At 40.0% G+C, this 24,997-nt stretch overlaps 1 protein-coding gene across 1 annotated transcript in view; it reads left to right on the forward strand.

Moving 5' to 3' along the window:
• The window catches only part of KDM4C (lysine demethylase 4C), a 397,677-nt gene that overhangs the window by 23,309 nt on the left and 349,371 nt on the right, over positions 1 to 24,997 (forward strand). The window contains exons 2-3 of the mRNA XM_060199547.1: positions 9,634 to 9,794; positions 14,994 to 15,169. Of these exons, the coding sequence (XP_060055530.1) occupies positions 9,651 to 9,794; positions 14,994 to 15,169 (320 nt within the window). The 5' untranslated portion in view covers positions 9,634 to 9,650. The remainder of the gene's footprint in view (positions 1 to 9,633; positions 9,795 to 14,993; positions 15,170 to 24,997) is intronic.

Genomic DNA, 24,997 nt, shown 5'->3' on the forward strand with positions numbered 1-24,997 from the left:
GAACCTACTCCTGAGACCCAACCTAAAACCAAGTGCAATGAAATTAAAAAAAAAAAAATTGGGCAGGGTGACACAGATCCATTTGTTGCCTGACACTTCTATCCCAGAAACATCTCCCTAGATCTACTTTTTCATTCCTATTCCACCCTGTCTCCTTAGACTGAAGTAAGAACTGAAGTGGTAATTTTAATAGCACTGAAAGGGTACAGCAAAGCTGCCTGGGCTTCTGGCAAAAGAATGAAGCACACTTAGAAGATTATCAATAAATAGGCAAAAAGATATTTTCTTTGCTGTCTTACTTTCTGACTTAGGACCTAAGTCCTGTGATGTCATGGCATGACTGTAGAGGTTAACATTTAAAGCCAGGTATATGTATTTATTGTTTAATGCTTAGATAGGCATAATTAAGTAGGATAATGATTAAGGTAGAATTTTCAAGGTGGTTTTCCACTTTCTATTTCTACCCAACTCTAGAATGAATTAGAAAAATGAAATCAGATGAGCTTTACTGTTGATAAGACTGGGTTGGAAAACTTGGTGTGTTAACTTTTTTCCATACAGACTGGCTCTTGGTGGTTCTTTTAATTAGCTAGGGCTGCTGTAACAAACTATTACCAACTAGTAAAGCTTAAAATGAGAGAATAGTATTCTTTCTGGATTTGTAGTCCCAGTTTAACACTGGAGGCCATCCTTCTAACACTGACACAGCTGGTGATTGTGCCTTGATTTCATTTTCTTTCTGCTTAACCATTGAGTGCTGTAGCTCCTAGGAGCTCACACTTTGGTAGATCCTAGAGTGTTCTCTCCAGAACCAGGTAGCATTGCAGGACAGTTCTGTATTGTCTAAGTAACTGATACTCACATGATGAGGACTTTCAGATTTTATAACAGGAATTGTTTATGGAACTAGAGTCAGAAAAACAGATGTACACAGGGAAATGCACATACACACACAAACACGACTTACAGTCGGCATAAAGCTATCAGCTTCAGTTTTGTTATTTATACAGAAATATATTAGAATAAGAAGAGTAGCTATTTTTTCCTCATGAATGTTTTTTTTTCCAGAAAAAAAAAAAAACTTCAGAAATTTATACAAATAAGAGTTAATGTTAGAATTGTCTTCACTTGGGAGTCGGGCGATAGCACAGCGGGTTTAGCTCAGGTGGTGCAAAGTGCAAGGACTGGTATAAGAATCCTGGTTTGAGCCCCTGGCTCCCCACCTGCAGGGGAGTCACTTCACAAGCGGTAAAGCAGGTCTGCAGGTTTCTATCTTTCCTCCTTTCTGTCTTCCCCTCCTGTCTCCATTACTCTCTGACCTATCCAACAACAATGACATCAATAACTACAACAATAAAAAAATTAAGAATTGTCTTCACTTAAGGAAAAAAATATTTAGTTTATTAAAAAAAATCTATAGAGTACTTACTATAAATACAATTATTTGGCTTAGGTAGTCTCAAATCCATTGAGGACCAGTTCTGTAGAAGCAAAATAATAGTCTTCACAGCTATTATTGTTACTCACTTGGATATAACATTAAAAAATGATTATTGCATCACCCTCAACTGAATATTATAGAGCTGTTTCTTGCAAAATGTAACATTCTTTTACTGACTAGGAAATATTATTGCAAGAGCACTTTAAGCCTATTTTTCTGCTTTGCTCAGAGAAATAAATAAGAAAGAAAGAGAGGGGCTGGGAATTTTATTCTAGTAGCTTTATTACCTATAGTAATGACAGATTTGGATAAGGAAAAACTCAAGGGACAGAAAATTGATAAAGCTACATTTTTAAAAAATAATGAGATATTCAATCAATTTTCCCCCTCTCATATTAATTAAATAGTGATTTATATGACTGCAAATTGATGGGAGTGTACATAAACACCATTCCCACCACCAAAAGACTGTCCCCCCCCCCCCCCATGAAACTTAACATTCACCCTCACCCTCCAGCCAGGGTTATTTCTTTGGTGCCCTACTCCAAATTCAGTCAACTCCTGCTTTGAATTTCCCTTTCTGTTCTTCTTTCTCAACTTCTGTTTATGAATGGGATCATCCCATACTCTTCTTTATCTTTCTGACTTAGCTCACTTAACATAATTTCTTCTAGCTGCATCCAAGATGGGTCAGAGAAGGTGGGTTCATTGTTCTTAATAGCTGTGTAGTATTCCATTGTGTATGTATACCACAGCTTTCTCAGCCACTCATCTGTTGTTGGGCACCTGGGTTGCTTCCAGGTTTTAGCTATTATGAATTTTGCTGCAACGAACATAGGTGTACACATATCTTTTTGGTTGGGCATTATGGAATCCTTGGGGTATATCCCCAGGAGAGGAATTACTGGGTGATATGGAAGGTCCATGTCTAGCCTTGTGAGAGTTCTCCAGACTGCTCTCCAGAGAGGCTGGAACAATTTACATTCCCACCAGCAGTGCAGAGGGTTCTTCTGTCCCCACAGCCTCTCCAGCATTTGTTGCTGTTGTCCTTTTTGATATATATATATGGAGAGAGAGAGAGAGCGCGAGCGAGTGCGAGCATGCGCAAGTGCGCGAATGCGTGCCAGATTATCACTCAGGCAAATGTGATATCCAGGATTGAATTGGGGCCTCATGTTTGTCAGTTCAGCACTATAACCACTAAGACACTTCCTGGGCTGTGATTTCATCCTTTCTTACAGATGAGTAGAGTAGTATTCTATTGTGTATATATTCTACAACCTTTTTTTTAAAAAAAAAATAATCTATTTATTCCCTTTTTGTTGCCCTTGTTATTTTTTTGTTGATGTAGTTACTATTGTTGTTGTTGGATAGTACAGAGAGAAATGGAGAGAGGAGGGGAAGACAGAGGGGGAGAGAAAGACACCTGCAGACCTGCTCCTCTTTGTTTTCTTAAAATCTCTAGGAGAGGAATTGTCAGTTTTTAATGTTCTGAGGAATCTCAGTACTATTTCCTCTAGGGATCGAACTGTTTTCATTCTTACCAACAGTGTAGAAGAGTTCCCTTTTCCTTACATCCTCACCAGCACTTGCTTCTCTCTTTCTTTCTTTCTTTCTTTCTTTTTTTTTTTTTTATATATGGCATTATCATAGGTGTGAAGTTATCACTTCTCATTGTTCTGTGAAGCCCAGGGTCTCCAGGTTTAATCAGTAGTATTATGACACTATTTGTCAGAGCTGGCTGATGATGCTGTTGCCTCTCTCTCTCATTCTGTATTATGCATAAACAAGTAAATCTGTTTTTTTTTTAAATTAGGTTCTTTACAAAAAAAAAAGTGTTGGCTCTTTTAATGGAAACATGCTAGAATACCAAAAATGGTATGCATATATAAGAAGGAAGAAGCCCCAGAGTATTTCTCAGCTCACTAAGAATAATGTTAAATTTCTTGTCTCCTTCCACAGTCCTTCCTTGCTTTTTTTAAAGGTCCAGCAGTCACTTTAAAGCTGCCTCAGCCTATAATGCTCTAGTTCCACATCTCTGCTTGATTTATTCCTTCCTCCAGGCCTCAGATGCCTGATGTCTTCCCTTGTCTACTCTGTATAAAATAGCAGCCCATCCTCTCTGCACTCTATCCCCTTACCCTGATATCTTCAAAGTACTTAACTATGATTGGTTTCACTCCATTAATGTTGAACTTGGCTTTTGTTCTTTCCTGAATGTCTTCCTAGTGTTCAGGCATTCAATAGCTTTTGTTGAATGATTTCTTGGATTTCCAGTTTTCTCTCTATTGGCTTCCTGTTCTGTTTAGAGACGTATTCATGCCTCCCTTATTTCTCTGGGCAAGGGAAGAATATTTCAGATTTTTTTTTTTTTTTTAACCAGAGCACTGATGAGCTCTGGTTTACGGTGGTGCAGGGGATTGAACCTGGGACTTCGAATCCTCAGTCATGACAGTCTCTTTGCATAACCATTGTGCTATCTACCCCTGCCCATATCAGATGTTTCCACAGAGGTATCTTGGACTCTCCTTTTGTCACTGTTTAGGTTTTCTAATTCTAAGACTTAATTTTTTTTTTTTGTTAACCCAGTCAAGCAAATGAGTGTTAACCCAGTGAAGCTAATGAGTGTTAACCCAGTGAAGCTAATGAGTGTTCGCTTTCCCTTCTCCTCTTCCTTTCCTTTCCAGCTATTGCTTTCCTTTTTTCCACATTTAGTATATTTTATGTAAATACTCATAATCTTAGCATTTATTTCTTCATTCAGTTAGCAGATATTTATTGTGGTATTTACTACAAGCCAAACTGGATCCTAGACTAGATGTCAGGGAATAAGGAAATTAAGGGTAAGGTAGGGGAGGCAGTGGTTTATGCAATGGACAAATCCTTCTTTCCAATTTATCACTGAGTAGAGGAGGAGGAGGAGGAGGAGGAGGGCAAACGAGGAAAAGTGCTCTGGCACTTGTGATACTGGGCATTAAACCTAAAACTTCATGCTTGAGAGTCTTATCACTTTATCCATTTGTGTCACCTCCAGGGCCGTACAGTGTACTTTCATGTCTGAGGCACCTGAAGTTCCAGGTTTAATTGTAACAATGCTCTGGTGGGGGAGGGGGGGAAGACACACGAAGAGTCTGTCTTTCCCTTGACGATCTTAAAGAGTTCAGTCAGGGGATTGGGCAGTGGTGCATCTGTCTGAATGCACACATTACCATGTAAGGACCTGGGTTTGAGTCCCTACTCCCCACCTGCAGGTGGACACTTCATAAGCTGTGAAGCCGGCCTGAAGGTGTTTGTCTTTCTCTCTCTCTCTCTTGTTTGTCTTTCTCTCTCTCTTTAAATATTTTATTTATTAGTGAGTAGGACGGGGGGGGGGGGGAAGAAAGAACCAGACATTAGACTGGTACCTGTGCTACTGGGGATCAACTCAGGCCCTCACACTTGAGAGTCCACTGGACCACTTCCTGGACCACTCTTTCTATCTCCCTCTCTTCCCTCTTAATTTCTCTTTGTCCTATTTGTAAAAGGGTTGGGGGAGGCCTCCAGGATTGGTAGATTCTTAGTGCAGGCCCCAGAGATAACCTTGGTGGCAATTAAAAAAAAAAGTGCAGTATGTAGTTGGAAGTGTCAAGTGCAGTAAGAGAAATTGATAGAGGAAGGTAGAGACACAGGATGGCTCAGTCAGACCTGCCTGGGAATGGGAATCTCGTGGGTGGAGGAGTTTGCAGTGAAGAAACAGGTAAAATCTGCTCCATTGGGAGGGAATAATTTGGGCAAAAGCACAAGAGTTTTATTTGTTTATAGAAGCACAAGCCAGTGAGTATTGTTGGAACATTAAGTATTAATGTCTGGGGGAGTTGGGCGGTAGCGCAGTGGGTTAAGTGTACATGGCGCGAAGAGCAAGGACCAGTGTAAGAATCCGGGTTTGAGGCCCCGGCTCCCCACCTGCAGGGGAGTCACTTCACAGGCCATGAAGCAGGTCTGCAGGTGTCTATCTTTCTCTTCCCCTCTGTCTTCCCCTCCTCTCTCCATTTCTCACTGTCCTATATAACAATGATGACATCAATAACAACAACACAACAACAATAATAACTACAACAACAAGGGCAACAAAGGGAAAATAAATATAAAAAATAAAAAAAAGTATTAATGTCTGCTGTGTGGTGCTGGTAAGTTTAAGATAGTTATAGAAAGGCTCAGTATGGGTGCCTGTGTGTTATAGTATCTGTTTAGAGGTTAGGTGAGACTTTCATCCTGAAACATATATATATAATTTTTTTTTTTATGTGTACATCTGGGCAAGTGTGAAGAGAACTGGGTGAGAGGTGTCCTGGAAGATTTTTTTTCTTTGGTATGCCTTCTCTCCAAGTCAGGGAGAAAACAAGTATTTTCTGCTGTATATGAATCTGTCTCCTTGCAGATTATTATTTTTTCTTTTGTTAATTTTTTTTATATTCATTTATTTTCCCTTTTTGTTGCCTTTGTTGTTTTTTATCGTTGTTGTAGTTATTATTGTTGTTGTTACTGATGTCATTGTTAGGTAAGACAGAGAGGGGGAGAGAAAGACAGACACCTGCAGACCTGGTTCACTGCCTGTGAAGTGGCTCCCCCTGTAGGTGGGGAGCTGGGGACTCAAACTGGGATCCTTAAACTGGTCCTTGCGCTTGGCATCACATGTGCTTAACCCGCTGCGCTACCGCAACACTCCCCAGATTATTTTCTTTTAGATTGTATATTTATAAAGGGAAATAGTGCTTAACTTTGATATTCCTAATTCTTATCTGTATGCTGTGAGATGGGCAATTCTTAAACAGTTAAATGAATCAGATCTCTTTTTGCAGCTTGACCTAAGTCTGCAGTTTTTACCCACCCTTTCCCCCAGTTGTGAGTCGTCCTTTTTGTCATGCAGATGAAACTTAAATTTTTTTTTTTTAAAGGAAGTCTTTGTTCTAAGAGAATTTGTTGTTTGCTGCTTGGCTGTACTGCTGAGACAGGAAGTGGGGTGTAACTATGTGTGACTGCTTTCTGGTGCAGATTTGCCAGTTTTTCTTATCCGCCTTTATATTCCGTGTGCTTGTACACATCAAGTGTTCATTAAATGTTTCCTGAAGGGAATCATTCATAGCAGAATTAAATTTATGTTTTGGTGGTAGGTAAAACCTATCACCTACTTTTTTTTTTTTTAAATTGATGAGAAATGTAGGAAGGAGGGAGGGAGAGAGGGAGGGAGGGGGAGGGAGAGAGAGAGAGAGAGAGGGAGAGAGAGAGAGAGAGAGAGAGAGAGAGAGAGAGAAAGAGAGAGAGAACCAGAGAGAACCAGACATCACTCCAGTACCTGTGCTGCAGGGGATTGAACTCAGGACCTCATGCTTTAGAGTCTAATGCTTTATCTACTATGCCACCTCCTGGACCACACCACCTCCTTTTTTTTTTCTCTTTTTTTTTTCCCTCCTAAGATCTGTAACCTTTTCTTTTAAAGCACAAATCAGATTAAAATTATTTTCCATCCCTGCGATATTTCTAAAATTTCTACTGCTGAGGATGTTGTTTCTTTCATGTAGTAATTTATTTATTTTACCACTGCACAGCTCTGGTTTATGGTGGTGCTGAAATCTGTTGTCTCAGTCATGAGATCCTTTTGCATAGCCATTATGCTGTCTCTCAAATCCACATCTGGTACATTCTTATCTTAAGTCTATTTTATCTTATTTTATTTTACAGAGCACTGGAAGGGTGAGATATGATGCCCTTAGCCTGTTTGAGGGCTCATCAGTTTTAATAGTTACAGAAAAAAAAAAAATAGAAGTCATTTTGGGAGTCGGGCTGTGGCGCAGTGGGTTAAGGGCACGTGGCGCAAAGCGCAGGGACCGGCGTAAGGATCCCGGTTCGAGCCCCCGGCTCCCCACCAGCAGGGGAGTCGCTTCACGGGCGGTGAAGCAGGTCTGCAGGTGTCTGTCTATCTTTCTCTCCCCTCTCTCTCTGTCTTCCCCTCCTCTCTCCATTTCTCTCTGTCCTATCCAACAACAAAGCAACGTCAACAATGGCAATAATAGCCGCAACGAGGCTGCAACAAGTAGGGCAACAAAAAGGAGGAAAAATGGCCTCCAGGAGCGGTGGATTCATGGTGCAGGCACCGAGCCCAGCAATAACCCTGGAGGGAAAAAAAAAAAAAGAAGTCATTTTAATGAACATAGGTGGATTTAGTTACTCCTTCCTCTTTACAGTTTTGTACTGAAGCTTTTTTCCATTTCTATATAGTGAACTGGAAAGATGAAAACTTTATCCCTTCCTCTATCTCTATTACTTTATTTAGCTTGGTGGTTTTTCTGGATGGTTGGTTTTTAAATTATAGGAAAGCATGCTACGACAGGCAGTGGCACACCTGAATAAACTCTACTGGGATGCTGTCAGTTTCCTATTCATCCTTTATACAGGTGCATAAGAGTTTTCAGAACTGACAAAGAGGAATGACATCTTTTGTAAACCTGAAAAGTTAAAAATTCATTTTTAAAAAAAATATTTCATAACTTCTGTTACATGAGGGGCATGTGTGTAGTTTAAAAATAGATGTTATAGTTACTTTAATGAAGCAGACACAGGAAGAGAGACCAGAGCTCTGCTCAGCTCTGCTTTGCTCTATGGAATTCCTGGGGGCAAACAGGAGAACTCTGCTTCAAGCATGAAATCCCTTTGCATAGCCATTATGCTGTCTCTCTGGTCCAGAATATTTATTCTCTCAATAAACATAAGAGAAAGAGAGAGAATGCATTACCATATGCACAGGCACCTAGCACTGCTCAGCTCTGATGTGGTAATGATGGAGGATTGAACCTGGGACTTTAGAGTCCCAAGCATGAATATATTTTTACATAACTATTATGCTATTTCTCCTGTCCAGAAAACTTACTCTAACCAGGAGGATATTATTTTTTAAGGTTTACAGGAGAATTTTAATATTTAAAAATATTACTTTCTGTGTACTTTTTGATGGTAGATTAAGGACTTTTTGCCCTAGTTGTTTTGTGTTTTTCTTTTGGGAATTAGTGTAAATAAAAATTGATTAAACATTGGGTTTGCAATAATAAAAGATTTTTAAAAACTGTATTATTAATTATTTTTTAAATTTATCTGTTCATTTATTGACTAGAGACAGAGAAAGGAAGGAGAAGATAGAGGAGGAGAAAGACAATTGCAGCCCTGTTGTACCACTTGTGAAGCTTTCTCCCTGCAAGTGGGGACCAGGGACGTGAACTTGGGCCTTGTGTACTGCAACGTGTACTCAACTGAGTGTGACACCACCTGGCTCCAATAATAAAAGATTTTAAGAGTATAGTCACATATGTGTATGTGTAAACATATGCATATACATATGTTCTATGTAAATATGGATATACACTGTACCACACTCACCACCAAGATTTCCTGTGCTATTTTACCAAATAAAATTCTCTACCTCTCCCTCTGTGAACAGTATAATTAGGTCAGTGATTTAATGTCATGAGCTGGAGCTTGGGAGGAGGAATGTTTAGTAATAGTTCTTATCTCTGTATTCTCTTTCCACTCTCTTTTCATTTTCATTCTCTTTTCTTTTCTTTTTCTTTTTTTTTTTTTCTGTCTCCAGGGTTATTGCTGGGGCTCAGTGCCTGCACCATGAATCCACTGCTCCTGGAGGCCATTTTTTTCCCCTTTTGTTGCCCTTGTTGTGGTTATTATTGTTATTGTTGATATCGTTCTTTGTTGGATAGGACAGAGAGAGGAGGGGAAGACATGGGGAGAGAAATACAGGCACCTGCAGACCTGCTTCACCGCCTGTGAAGCGACCATGCAGGTGGGGAACCAGGGTCTCTAACCGGGATCCTTCTGCCAGTCCTTGGGCTTTGCGCTACAGCCGGACCCCCTCATTCTCTTTTCTTTCCCTTCCCCTTTTCCTTCTCCATTCTCTATCTCCTTGCCTATTCTTTTTGCACTCCTTTCTCTCCTCTCCCCTCCCCCTCCCCCTTCCCCCTTTTCCTTCCCTTTGCCATGTCCAATTATGTAAAATATATCTCTCCCTCCCCCTCCCCCATATAACAGTGCATAAGTAAGTAAAAGAGAAGAATTTATTTTGGGGGAGTTAATATTACTTTGGGGAGAGATGAACACTGACTTCATCACATAGGAATTCAGTTCAGATAACCTTATCATCTTCTCTGCAGAGACTGTCCCAGCCATCATGGAGGTGGCTGAGGCGGAGAGTCCTCTCAACCCCAGCTGTAAGATCATGACCTTCAGACCCTCCATGGAAGAGTTCCGAGAATTCAACAAATACCTCGCGTATATGGAATCTAAAGGAGCTCATCGAGCAGGTCTTGCAAAGGTGATATCCTCAGATCCTTTACACCAAAACAGTTGCTTGGCTGTTCAGTTATATTTTTAATCTTCATGGTGGGTTTGAAAAATTATCTCCTCCAAAAAAAAATATTAAAGGATTAATGCAGGCTATGGTTCTGATATTTTTGCTAAGTCTTTGTTCTAGTTAATCTATCTATAGATTTTTATCTATGATTTTATTTTTATTTACTTAAAATTAATTTATTTATTGGAAAGAGAATTTGAGAGGGAAGGGGAGATAGAGCAGGAGAGAGTAGAGAGACAGTTGTCACCTTGCTTCACTGTGAAGCTTTCCCCCTGCAGGTGGGGACCAGGGACCTTGAACCCTGGTCCTTGCACATGGTAATGTGAGCACTACCTTGAACCCTGGTCCTTGCACATGGTAATGTGAGCACTATGCAATCCCTTTTGTTAATCCATTTGTAACATTTGACTTCCTTCCTTCTCTGCCTTCCTCTCTGCCACCAGAGATATTGCTGGTGCTTGATGCCTTCATAGCTCTACCATTCCTGGCAGCTACTTTCCCTATTTTCTTTAAGGAATAAAGAGACAGAGTGGGGTAGTGGAAGAGGGAGAGAGACAGAGGAGAGACACATGTATCACTGCTCCATAACTTGCCAAGTGCCTCCTCCCTACAGATGCTCCCATGTGGAGACTGGGGCTTGAACCCAGATTTGTATGCTCTACTGAGTGAGTTACCACTTTGCCCATGAATTCTTTTATTTTTTTTTAAAGTCTTTTAAAAAATATTTATTTATTATTGGAAAGAGACAGAAATTGAGAGGGGTGGGAGAGATAGAGAAGGAAAGAGACAGACACCTGCAATCCTGCTTCACCACTCATGAACTTTTTCACCTGCAGGTGGGGACCAAGGGCTTGAACCTGGGTCCTTGCACACTGTAATGTGAATGCTTAACCAGGTGTGCCACCACCTGGCCCCTTTTGTTTTTTTGTTTCTACCAGGGAACAACTCAGCTCTGGCTTGTGTGGTGTCAGGGATGGTACTTGGGACCTTGGAGTCTCAGGGGTAAAGTCTTTTATGTAACTATTCTGCCGTCTTCCCAACCCTTCTGTCTTTTGTTTATAAGCAATTCATTAAAAAAAAAATTTTTTTTTGCTTTACAGGATTGTTATTACAAAGTACAATTTCAGATTGTGTAGGCATCAAGCCCCAAAGTTAACCCTAGTCACAATAAAAAATATGCATATGATTATAGGTGCCAGGTGGTGGCTTACCTGGCTGGCTGAGCACACATGAAGTTCAAGTCTCTGGTCCCCACCTGTAGGGGAGAACTGTCAAGAGTGTTGAAGCTGTGCTGCAGGTGTTTCTCTTCTCTGTCTCTCCCTTCCCTCTCAGTGTCTGTCTGTCTCCATCAAAATAAATAAATAAACAAACTTTAAAATTTATATTATCTCATATGAGCTAGTGTTTCACATCATGAGAGAAACAGTACAAAAAGCCAGAGTATTAACACTTAGCTACATTGGCAATAGAGCCAGAGAGCTTCATCCATGAATACTCTGTGACCTACCAGGTGAGCTATTTCTAGGCTGTTAATTTTTCTTTAAAATAATTAAACCAGTTTGTATTCTAGGACCTTTTTTAAAAAAAAAACAACAACAATAAAAACAGGGAGTCGGGTGGTAGCACATCGGGCTAAGTGCACATGGCGCAAAGCATAAGGACCGGCATAAGGATCCCGGTTCGAGCCCCCGGCTCCCCACCTGCAGGGGAGTCGCTTCACAGGCGGTAAAGCAGGTCGGCAGGTGTCTGTCTTTCTCTCCCCCTCTCTCTCTGTCTTCCCCTCCTCTCTCCATTTCTCTCTGTCCTATCCAACAACAACGGCATCATCAAAATAACAATTATAACTACAACAATAAAACAGCAAGGGCAACAAAAGGGAAAATAAATAATAGAAAAAAAAATAAAAACAACAAAAACAAGATTGGTTCATGGTAATACAAGTACTACATGTATGGATTTCATAGCTTTCATTAATTTCTCATAGAGCTCAGTTGTTAATCTGAAGATTAACAACTGTCCTCCTACCTTACCACCTCATTACCTGCCTTTTTCTCTCCTGTCCTGTTCTCCTATCGTCCCCTTCCTCATCCTTCTTCTTGGTGGACAACGCAGAGAAAGCAGATAAAGAGAAAGAAAAGAAAAATAAAATAAGCAGTTTATAATAAATTTCTCTGCTAGCTGTATTTAGTTCATTCTCTCAATTGTACTAGCTATGAAGGATTATGTTTTCAGAACCCCAATACTTCTGGACCATTTATTAGGAGAAAAAAAATTTTTTTAAAAAAAGAGAATGTTGGGAGTCGGGCGGTTAAGCGCAGGTGGCGCCAAACTCAAAGACTGGCAAAAGGATCCAGGTTTGAGCCCCCGGCTCCCCATCTGCAGGGGAGTCGCTTCACAGGTGGTGAAGCAGGTCTGCAGGTGTCTGTCTTTCTCTCCTCTTCTCTATCTTCCCCTCCTCTCTCCATTTCTCTCTGTCCTATCCAACAACAATGACATCGATAATAACTACAACAATAAAACAACAAGGGCAACAAAAGTGGAATAAATAAATAAATAAAATAATAAAAAAAGAAGTTAAAAAAAAAGAGAATGTTACACTTTCTGAATGATTTGACACACATAATTTTGATCAGAGATTTATAGTGAATTGTCAAGGATTTGTGCTTTATTGAGTGGAGGACAGTGGTAACACCTGTGTCCCTTCCTGGTCCAGAACACAACTCTTTGTCTTGTTCTCCTCCTTTTGTTACTTTAAAATGCATTTCTTCTTGTAGTCCACTGAGATTAGTTTATGTGCTGTGGTAGGGTGGCACATTTAGTAACATTAGAAGAGGAAGTAGCAACTGCCCTCACCAGGGAGTCACAGACACCAAGAGTACACCTGTGCTGTCTGCATTATGTAACTGAATGAAATTAATGAGAAGTACAATTAGTGTTATGAATGTTGAAGAAAAACACACTGAAGTCCAGCTTTTTAAAAGTTTTTTAGGTGGGACTCATTGGCAGTCTTTGAGATACTTATTTATGTAGTCCTGTAATAATTCCTTTTTTAAAAAATTATTTTTTAATGATCTTTATTTGCTATAGACAGCCAGAAATTGAGGGGGGTGGATAGAGATGGAAGAGAGGCAGAGATACTTGCAGCTGTGCTTCACCACTCTGGAGCTTTCCTCACTGCAGGTGGGGACCAGAGGCTTTAATCTGGGTCATCCTGCTCTGTAATGTATGTGTTTAACCAGCTATGCCACTGCCTGGCCCCCACTAATTTCTTATTACAATAGTAATACACTATTTGATCTTTTCTGTTTGTTTTTTACATCAAGTCAAATAAACAGCTTATCTCTGCTATTCTCCTTCATCTGGGAGTTGCAGTAGTGTCAAAACTGCACTATGTAAGTAACATTATTAAATTAAAATTTGCATTAATACTGTCAGTGTGCTATGAGGTTAAGGTATCTTTAGACAGAAGATAAAAGCAACAGCCTGGAAATGACATAATGTTAGAGAACAGGACTTGAGAGCATGAAGTTCTGTGTTTGAACTCTGGCATTGCATATGCCAAAATGATGCTGTAGCTCTCTTCTGTTAATCAAAGAACCCCTGTACATTAATAAGAAAAAGACATATGGTCCAGGAGGTGGCGTAGTGGTAAGCTTTGGAATCTCAAGCATGAGGTCCTGAGTTCGATCCCCAGCAGCACATGTGCCAGAGTAATGTCTGGTTCTTTCTCTCTCCTATCTTTCTCATAAATTAATAAAATCTTTTAAAAAAGAAAATAAGAAAAAGACTAAAAATATAATAGTCAAATGAATAATAATTTAGCTAAAGAGGGTAGCCAACATGTTCAATGGAATAATTGAAACTTTTTTTTAGTTACCAGAAAAATGCAATATTAAACCTGAATTTGATTATTAGTATATACCTACCACAAAGACTAAAATTTAGATGATTGATAATACAAAGTGGTGATGAAGATGTGGATCAGTGGGCACTGATATTTGGCTGGTGAAAGTGTGAATTGTTACAACCACTTTAGCAAAAGTTTGATATAACTATTAAATTTAATCTATACATAGGCTATTCCCAATGATTTCACTGTTAGGAGTATCTGTGTAGGTGTATTTCATTTATTCTTTTTATTTATTTATTTATTTATTGGATAGAGACAGCCAGAAGTTGAGAGGGAAAGGGGAGACAAAGAGGAAGAGAGACAGAAAGACACCTGCAGCACTGCTTCACCACTCGTAAAGCTTTCCCCTGCAGGTGGGGACAGGGGCTTGAACCTGAGTCCTTGTGCATTGCAACACGTGCACTCAATCAGGTGCACCATCACCCAGCCCCCCATTTATTTTTTAAGAATTTATTTATGTGTTACTGAGAAGACCAGAGTACCACTCTGCGCCATGGCATGCCAGGGAATTGAATTCAGGATCTCTTGCCTGCAAGTCTAGTGCTTTATCTATTGTGCCACCTCTTGGGTCACTGTGTGCAAATTTTAAGAAAATCATGTACACACATACAACAGCATGTATGTAAAATGTTCATAGCCATGTAATTTCCAATAGCAGATTATTATAAAAAAAATAAGTGACCAGCTCTTGAAGCTTCTTCCATTGTGGGTGGGGGCCAGGAACTTGAAACAGGGTGTTTGTACACTGTAACATGTACATTCTATTGGATGTGCTGGTCCCTCAAATATTTACATTTTATGGGAGAACAGTGGTGTGCTGAGGTGCCTTATAAAGATATATAAGAACTGATAGTCATCATTTCTTTTCCAGTGCATTCTCACTAGAGTGACATGACACTGTCATTATATTAGTTAACATACATTGGCAATGATGGGAGAAGGGAACTAGACAAAAGCTCCAAAGTAATATTTTTCCAACCTGCTCAGAAAGCTGGCTGTTAAACATTTACTACTACATCTGCTATTTGTCTTTTTTTTTTTTCTATTTGTTTTATGTCATGACTGGTATATATAAAGAAAATAATATTGACTAAACAAATATTTACTTATTTTTCTCATTAATATAAACAGTATTTGAACTTTAGTAGGTTAATTTTACTTTTCTGTCTTTCAGTTTTACTCATAATAGAGAAATTAATAGTACCAACTGAAAAATAAATTACTATAATATTTTGTTATTTTATTTTTAGGTGATTCCTCCTAAGGAATGGAAGCCAAGGAAGTGCTATGATGACATTGATAATTTGCTTATTCCAGCACCAATTCAGCAGATGGTCACTGGCCAATCAGGACTGTTCACACAATACAACATCCAGAAAAAAGCCATGACTGTGAAGGAGTTTAGGCAACTGGCCAACAGCAGCAAGTGAGTAGTTTCAGTTTGCTATTTTCATTTATTTAAAAGGTACTTATGAACCTGGTAGGAAAGTTTGTGGATAGAGGAGCTTGTGATGAAAGGCAGGAGTCTCCAGTATAAAAGTGTTTCAGTATTTTCTCAGTTTCTTAATTACCTTGATGATTTATGTTTCTTGTAGAAACATTCATTTTATTACTGATTTTTGATACTTTGGAATTATTTCTCAATATCTACATAATGTAAAAATTAGAAAAATGGAAATGATTTTGTTGTTCCTATGTGAGATGACCATTAATGTTAGTAATTTGACTAGTATTTTTAGCCATTTAACAAGTAGTTCCTCATTTTTTTTTTAAAACATGAATAGGGTTTTAATATACTTACAGTTCTGGACTCTGCTTTATTCACTATGGAAAGTTTTAATGTCATTATATAGAAATCTCTGCCTCATTTTGTTCTGTATTTATATGTCCTAGTTGTTGCTAATTAGCTTGATTGTTCAACTGATGCTGCAAAAAGCATCATGTGCCATGTATCATTGTATATATCTTTGCTATTAGTATGTGTGAGAGCTATCATTATTTTTCAGAATTTATTTTTTAAAATATTTATTACTGGGTAGAGACAGAGAAATTGAGAGGGGAGGGGGATAGAAAGGGGAAGAGACGGAGAAACATCTGCAGCCCTCTATGAAACTTTCACCACTTGTGAAACTTTCCCCCTGCAGGTAGGGACTAGATGCCTGAACCTGGGTCCTTGTGCACTGTAATGTGTGCGCTTAACCAGGTACACCACCACTTGGCCCCTCAAAATTATTTTTTTTAATTTAAAATGTTTTTTTTTTTTCTTATTGGATAGAGACAGTCAAAAATTGAGAGGAAGGGGGTGATAAAAGAGGGAGAGAGACAAGAGAAACACCTGCAACACTGCTTCACCACTCGCAAAGCTTTCCCCTTGCAGGTGGGGACCAGGAGCTCGTACTCGAGTCCTTGTGCACTGTAATCTGTGTGCCACCACCTGCCCCCCCCAATTTTTTAATTGTCTTTATCTATTTATTGGATAGAAACAGCCAGAAATCAAGAGGGGGCCAGATAGAGAGAGGCAGAGAGACACCTGTATCCCTGCTTCACTACTCGCAAAGCTTTCCTCCTGCAGGTGGGGTCTGGGGACTTGAATCCAGGTCCTTGTGCATTGTAACATGTCCACTAAAGCAGTTGTGCCACTACCTGGCCCCTGCCCCTCCCCCTCAAAATTCTTTAAAAATTAAGAAAAAATATTTTTCAATTCCAATATCCCCTTCCTTCCTTCCTTCCTTCCTTCCTTCCTTCCTTCCTTCCTTCCTTCCTTCCTTCCTTCCTTCTTGCCTCCAGGGTTATTGCTGGGGCTCGATGCCTACACTACAAATCCACTGCTCCTGGAGGCCATTTTCCCCCTTTTGTTGCCCTTGTTGTTACCTTTGTTGTTGTTATTGTTGTTGTTATTGCTGTTGTTGTTGTTGGATAGGACAGAGAGAAATGGAGAGAGGAGGGGAGACAGAAAGGGGGAGAGAAAGACAGACACAGACCGGCTACACCATTTGTGAAGTGATTCCCCCTGCAGGTGGGGAGCCTGGGGCTCAAACTGCGATCCTTAATGCCGGTCCTTGTGCTTTGCACTATGTGCACTTAACTTTGCACTACGTGCATGACTGCCAGACCCATCCAATATCTCTCTCTCTTTTTTTTTTTTTTTGGGTATTTTTTTTATTTAATTTTTTATTTTTTTTCTTTATTGGGGAATTAATGTTTTACATTCAACAGTAAATACAATAGTTTGTACATGCATAACATTCCACAGATTCCCATTTAACAATACAACCCCCACTATGTCATTCATCATCTTTCATGGACCTGTATTCTCCCCACCCACCCACCCATCCAATATCTCTTTATTGAAGAAAAGTTGATTTCATATTTTTGTTGTCACAATGGTTTATTTGCATGTTTCTCCAAGATAGGTCTCAGTACATTTCATTCTACAGCAAACCATCATCTTATGCCACAGTAGGAACTTAGATCCCTGATCTCCTCTTAGTGTTCCTCCCTGCCTCTTTCTGTTTCCCTGAATCTGCTGCAATAATCTAAGTCAACTGAGGATTCACCCTGTCTTGTTCTTTGCTTTGTTTCATAGAGTCCATCTGTGAATGACCCAGTATTCATCCTTCTTCTTTTAGCTTATCATGTGCATACTGATTCTTCCTACTTCCATCCAAATCATTTAGATGATTGACAATACAAAGTGGTGATGAAGATGTGGATCAGTGGGCACTCTGGTATTTGGCTGGTGAAAGTGTGAATTCAAAAAGTATTCAAAAAATTCTGTGCATGCTTATGCTCATGGCAGTGCAACCAACATTTGGAAACAACTCAAGTGTGTGAAAACAGATGAATCATTAAAAAAGTTATATAATGTACAGTTGTGCATACAATGAAATATTATATAGCTATTGGAAATGCTGACATTCTCCTTTGCTACAGCCTGGATGGAACTAGAGGAAGGTTTTGGGTCATATACTAGGTTGATCTTTAATGTTTTCAGGAATTTCCAAACTGTTTTCCACAGAGGCCACACTAGTTTGCATTCCTACTAACAGTGTGAAAAGGTTCCCTTCTTCTATATCCTCACCAGCCCTTGTTATTGTCATTTTTATTTTTAAATTTTTATTTATTTTATTTTATTTTATTGCCTCCAGGGTTATTGCTGGGGCTTAGTGCCTGCACCATGAATCCACTGCTCCTGTTGGCCATTTTTTTTCCCCTTTTGGTGCCCTTGTTGTTGTTGTAGCCTTGTTGTGGTTGTTATTGTTGTTGTTGATGTTGTTCATTGTTGGATAGGACAGAGAGAAGTGGAGAGAGGAGGGGAAGACAAAGCGGGGAGAGAAAGACCTGCCTCACAGAGGCTGTGATAGCAGCAAGGAGATCCTATATATATATAAAATATTTATTTATTTATTTTCCCTGCAGATCTGCTTTACCATCTGTGAAGCGACTCCCCTGCAGGTGGGGAGCTGGGGGCTCGAACCGGGATCCTTACGCCGGTCCCTGTGCCTTGTGCTACAGTCCCTGCGCCTTGTGCTACATGCGCTTAGCCCTCTGCTCTACCACCCGACCCCCTATTGTCCTTTTTAATGTAGACCTATTGTCCTTTTTAATGTAGGGGTTAGATCGTATCATTGCAGTCTTGATTTCCATTTCTCTGATAATAAATGATTTTTTTTTTTTTTTTTTTACCAAAGCACTGCTCAGCTTTGGTTTATGGTGGTGCAGGGGATTGAACTTGGGATTTTGGAGCCTCAGGACTGAGAGTCTCTTTGCATAACCATTATGCTATCTACCCCTGCACTTCAACATTTTTTTCATCTGTAGGTTGGCCATCAGAGCATCTTCTTTGTGTAAATTTTTTTATTTTACCCATATTTTGAGGCATTCTTTGAAGAAATTCAGCTCTTTTGCCCATTTTGATGGGATTTCTTGCTTTTTTTTTAAGCTGAGTTTTGTGAGTTCTTTTTCTTTTATTATTATTTTTATTAGTGATTTAATATTGATTTGTAAGATTGAATTAATATAGGTTATAAGATAGCGGGGGTATATTTTGACACCTTTCCCACCACCAGAGAGTTCTGTGTCCATATCCCTCCACTGGAAACTGTAGTAGTTCTCCCAATGTCACAGATATGGGCTGACTCTTATTTCTGTAACTTTCTATATTTATATATCTCCCTATTTTTTCCTGTGGTTCTGCCTTCTCTTCCTTTTTTTTAAAAATGCATTTTAATTTATTTTAGAAAAATTTTTATTACCTTTATTTATTTGATAGAGACAGCCAGAAATCGAGAGGAAGGGATATGGATATATATATATATATATATATATATATATATATATATATATATATATATATATGGAGAGGGAGAGATACTGACAGAGAGACACCTGTAGCACTGCTTCACCACTTGTGAAGCTGCAGGTGGAGTCTGGGAGTTTGAACATGTGTATTTAACTAGGTGTGCCACCAGTCAGCCCTACTTTCTTTCTAAGACATACCTATTACTTCTGAGTGTCTTTCCTTTTTTAAAAAATTATCTATCTCCTGAAGGAATTAGAATTAGAGGCCTCTGTTCATCTTCCCCTAGTATTTACTACTGTGGGAATATGAACCAAAACTCTTTATGTATAGGGTGCAGAAGATGGAAGGTTTGAATTGTGTAATTGCTTCTCTGCTGGGCATGGGTGTTGGTAGTTAAATCCATACCCCCAATATATTTCTGTCTTTTCCTAGAGGGGTAGGACTCTGGAGAGATGAGGTTCCAGGACACATTGGTAAGGTCATCTGCCCAGTTCAGGATGAAATCATAATAGTATCTGCAACTTGGTGACTAAAAGGCAGTAAGATATAAAGGGGAGGGTTGCTGGGTGATAGTTAAATGCACATCATGTAAAGAGCAAAGATCCTGGTTTGAGTCCCCAGCTTCCCACCTGCAGGATGGTTGCTTCATAAGTGTAGAAGCAGGTCTGCAGGTGTTTTTATCTCCCCCTCTTTGTCTTCCCCATCTCTCTCAATTTCTCTCTGTCCAATCCAATAACAACAGCAGCAACAACCACAACCACAATGGAAAAAAAGATAGCCTCCAGGAGCAGTTAATTCGTAGTACAGGCACCAAGCCCTGGCAATAACACTACAGGCAAGAAACAAACAAACAAACAAAAAACAACCCAATTATATCTGGACTAAATAGGAACCAAAAAGGTAGGAGTAGGTGAGGCCAGACAGTGGCACACCTGGTTAAACATTCACATTACAGTGTGCAAAGACCCAGGTTCAAGCCCCAGGTCCCTACCTGCGAGATGAAAGCTTCATGAGTGTTGAGGCAGGGCTGCAGGTATCTCTCTGTCTCTTTCCCTCTCTATCTCCCTCTACCCTCTCAATTTCCATCTCTACCCAATAACAATAAATAAAAATATTTTTTAAGAAAAGTAGTGATAGAACAGATGAGAATAGGTTCCGGTCCATGTTCGAGCGCCAGTTGCTGGGCTAGCTTCACGGGTGGGAGAGAGATGACTAGGGACTCATGGCTGAGCTGGAAATGCAATTCAATCTTTATTGACGAGTGGGGATGCAGTTCAACAATCTAATCTGTATTCATTAGAAAATACTGTCCTTTATATCTCCTGAGGCGAAAGTGTCAGGAAGAAGAAGTACGTAGGATAGGGGGTGGGGAGAAGGAAAAAGGAAGTTTACTATAATTGATAATTGGAAGTCCTTTCTAGTATGATTTTAAGGTTGTTTAAACAGTTTAAAACTCAATAAAAGAACCATGGTTAGAAGCCTCAGGCATGAGAATCATTAACATAACCATTGCACTATCCACCCCGCCCATACTCATACAGTTTTCAGGATTAAAAGTTTCTCATTTATACCAAGACATAAAAAAAATCAAGAGGAAAAACCAGTTTTTTGGATTGTTTCTGGATGTCTCTAAAAATCATGGCTGCATCCACCATCTTTTTTTTTAAGTCAATGTCATACAAATTCAGTCATTGAAATCACTCTCTTACAAATCGCAACTGAAAGTAGACAGCAAACTTAAGATATTCAGAGAGAAAAATGGGGGGGAATCAAGAGAAAAGTGGTAGGCAGTTTTTGCTTCTTTCACTTTGAACCAGATTATCCAGATCTCACCATGTAGCATCACGAGTCCTTGGAGGGCGTCCTAGTCCAAAAATCTCCTCGAAATTCTGACGGTTTCTGCTGGATTGCTGCAGGCACCCATTTTTAAAAACGTCTTCCCATTGAAGAAAGAATTGAATCAGAAGGGTAGAACTAGCCACGTGTCTCCATTCTTGGGGACTGCCAGGGTACTGGAGAATGCTCTTCAAGTTAGAATAGTCCTTCTCCATGGGAAACATGCACGAGGGAGTCCAGAAAGTCCCAGGGGAAATCTCTGCACATCTCCCAAGCTCTGTGATCACGGTTATAAGGAACCAAAGTTCCCTGTCAGGGAACCAAAGTGTGGCCCAGAGCAAAATGTTCCAGAAACTGTCTCATGAAGAAAGAGTAGAGGCTTTGGGAAACCTCCTCATAAGTAGAAATTTAGAAGCATACCAACAAATAGGGATTTTTATGATGAAAAAAGGAAGTCTATTTTAGGTATGTTCCTAGGCACCCATGACTATGGTAATTTTTGTTTGAGTTTGATCGTTAATATGGACGTGGACTAAAAGTATTGTCTGGGAAGATGTTAGAGTTGAGATAGAACTAGAAAACTGGATTAGGGCAGAGAGTAGCTCCCATACTTGAAAAATTATAAATACAATGAACTATTTATCATGTTGATCTGACCCAGGGTCCATAACTATTCCTATTTAGCATAGAAGCTTAACCTCCTAGTCCCTGTCAGTCTGTGTTTACAGTCTATGGTTACAACTGGGAATATTATAGTCTGCACTTATTTCAGGATCAGTTTTCCTTGAGTGGCAGAGTAGGATGATCCAGCCTCCCTTCAGAGAGTGGGGTAGTTCTTATCATTGCTAGTTCATTGCTAGTGAGGGTATGGTCCTGAAGAAGCCCACAATAGGGCTTATAATGATGTTCATGTTTCTGATGGAAGTGACTAGTGATAGTTGGGAGAGGGGTCTATCCCAGGCCTAGCCCATACTATCTCTGGTGGATTCCCTAACTAGGGGCCCCTGGTAGCCTGGCAGTTACCAAGAAGGCCATCATTAAGTAAGCCAGTTTCTTGCCCTTACCTAGCTTTTTTTTTTTTTTTAATTTATTTCTTTATTGGGAAATTAATGTTTTACATTCAACAGTAAATACAATAGTTTGTACATGCATAACATTACCCAGATTCCCATTTAACAATACAACCCCCACTATGTCATTTATCATCCTTCATGGACCTGTATTCTCCCCACCCACCCCAGAGTCTTTTACTTTGGTGCAATATGCCAATTCCATTTCAGGCTCTACTTGTGTTTTCTTTTCTGATCTTGTTTTTCAACTTCTGCCTGAGAGTGAGATCATCCCATATTCATCCTTCTGTTTCTGACTTATTTCACTCAACATGATTTTTTCAAAGTCCATCCAAGATTGGCTGAAAACGGTGAAGTCACCATTTTTTACAGCTGAGTAGTATTCCATTGTGTATATATACCACAACTTGCTCAGCCACTCATCTGTTGTTGGACACCTGGGTTGTTTCCAGGTTTTGGCTATTACAAATTGTGCTGCCAAGAACATATGTGTACATAGATCTTTTTGGATGGATGTGTTGGGTTCCTTAGAATATATCCCCAGGAGAAGAATTGCAGGATCATAGGGTAGGTCCATTTCTAGCCTTGTGAGAGTTCTCCAGACTGTTCTCCACAGAGGTTGGACCAATTGACATTCCCACTAGCAGTGCAGGAGGGTTCCTTTGACCCCACACCCTCTCCAGTATTTGCTGCTGTTACCTTTTCTGATGTATGACATTCTCACAGGAGTGAAGTGATATCTCATTGTTGTCTTGATTTGCATTTCTCTGACAATCAGAGACTTGGAACATTTTTTCATGTGTTTCTTGGCCTTTTGGATCTCTTCTGTGGTGAATATTCTGTCCAAGTCCTCCCCCCATTTTTGGATGGGGTTATTTGTTGTCTTGTTGTTGAGTCTGGCAAGCTCTTTATATATGTTGGTTATTAAACTCTTATCTGATGTATGGCATGTAAAGATCTTCTCCCATTCTGTGAGGGGTCTCTTGGTTTGAGTAGTGGTTTCTTTTGCTGTGAAGAAGCTTTTTAATTTGATGTAGTCCCATAGGTTTATGCTTGCCTTAGTCTTCTTTGTAATTGGATTTGTTTCATTGAAGATGTCTTTAAAATTTATGTGGAAAAGAGTTCTGCCAATATTTTCCTCTAAGTATTTGATTGTTTGTGGTCTAACATGCAAGTCCTTGATCCACTTGGAATTTACTTTCGTATTTGGTGAAATACAGTGATTCAGTTTCATTCTTCTGCATGTTTCAACCCATTGTTTCCAACACCATTTGTTTAAGACTCTGCTTTCCCCATTGAATAGTCTGGGCCCCTTTGTCAAAGATTAGATGTCCATAGGTGTGGGGCCTCATTTCTGGGTTCTCAATTCTATTCCACTGGTCAGTGTGTCTATTCATGTTCCAGTACCAAGCAGTTTTGATGACAATGGCCCTATAATATAGTTTGAGATCTGGGAGTGTGATGCCTCTGGTTTTCTTTTTTCTCAAGATTGTTTTGGCAATTCTAGGTCTTTTCTGGTTCCAGATAAACATTTGTAGAATTTATTCTGTTCTAAAAAATGTGCTTGGGATCTTGATGGGGATAGCATTAAATTTGTAGAAGTTAACAGTTATTTCAATAGTATTTAAATCTCTGAGTTGGAGCTCAGTGGTTTAAAAGTCTCTTTTTTTTTTTTTCCCTGTAGGCTATGGGAGCCTGAGGGCTTTTAAACTATCAATAGGCTTCTTAGCTTAATCACTGACTCCTGACCAAGAGATAAAGCAGGGTGTGGCAGAGATAATCCAGTGGTTATGCAAAGAGACTTTCACAGCCCCTCACCTATGCCACCAAGGTATAGGTCTTCTGAGTTTCCTGGTTAGATCTCTGTCCCCTGGTGTCCCTCCCTGTTGCTGCTCCAGATTCTGAGGGTAGTAGCAATGGAGACTCAGAGTTGCACTTGGTGAGTCTCTGGGGAGTCTTCTCCTCCCTTAAGCTGTCCTTTTGTTGGTGGAGCAGACTGGAGGTGGTGTCTCAACTGATAAACTGCTGAACAGTTAGCAGTCACTTAATCTCTCCTTAGGCTCTTCTCGCCTCTCTGTCACCAGCCACACGTGTTTGTACTCACAGGTGATTTTACTGGGTTCCTGTGGTCATTCTAGTCCTGTCTTGTTTCGGTCTTAGGTGGTCTCCTTTGGTATTCCAGTTGATCCGGGAGAGGAGAGGAGAGGAGAGGAGAGGAGAGGAGAGGAGAGGAGAGGGGAGGGGAGGGGTGGGGAGGGGAGGAGGAGGGGGGGAGGGGAGGGGAGGGGAGGGGAGGAGGAGGGGGGGAGGGGAGGGGAGGGGAGGAGGAGGGGAGGGGAGGGGAGGGGAGGAGGAGGGGAGGGGAGGGGAGGGGAGGGGAGGGGAGGAGAGGAGAGGAGAGGAGAGGAGAGGAGAGGAGAGGAGAGGAGAGGAAGAGATCTGCTGCTCCTTACTTAGCTTTTATAGTCCCATATTTCACTTGACAAGCTTAGGTTTTCTACCAGTTGTATCACTTGTATCCAAAGCAGTATTAGGTTTATGTGTCTGGCCTCAAGTTAGAGAAGAAATACACCTAGGATTTTACTGGTGTCTATGTTAACCTTTAGTTTTACTGCATTTACTTTTTTGGTGATTCTACTAAAGGTTATTATAGAGATTGTAATTGTCCTTTAATTGATAAAAGTACTTTTTGCCAGTATATCTCTTGGACAATTGTATACATGTTTCTTCCAAAGATTATCAAGGGGTGGCACTAATGCTGATGCTGTTAGAAGAGATTTAGAGATCTTACTTTGTGTTGTGTAATTAGTTGATCATGGACTGTGAACACAGAATGACAGGGACTTAGAGGATATACAGGCTCCTATGATTGAGAGAAGTGAAGTAGAGGGTGGGAGAGGAGGGTGTCTAAGACCAAGGTAATTAGTTCTAAATCTAGTCACAGTGCACTATTAAGCACTTTTATTTTGAGGTATGTAGTTGACCTTAACTTGTGAATACATGTACACATGTACCCAGTCCCTTACGTCCTAGCCTGTATCTGTAA

The sequence above is a fragment of the Erinaceus europaeus genome, chromosome 10 (genome assembly GCF_950295315.1).
Source record: "Erinaceus europaeus chromosome 10, mEriEur2.1, whole genome shotgun sequence".
NCBI classification, from domain to species: Eukaryota; Metazoa; Chordata; class Mammalia; order Eulipotyphla; family Erinaceidae; genus Erinaceus; species Erinaceus europaeus.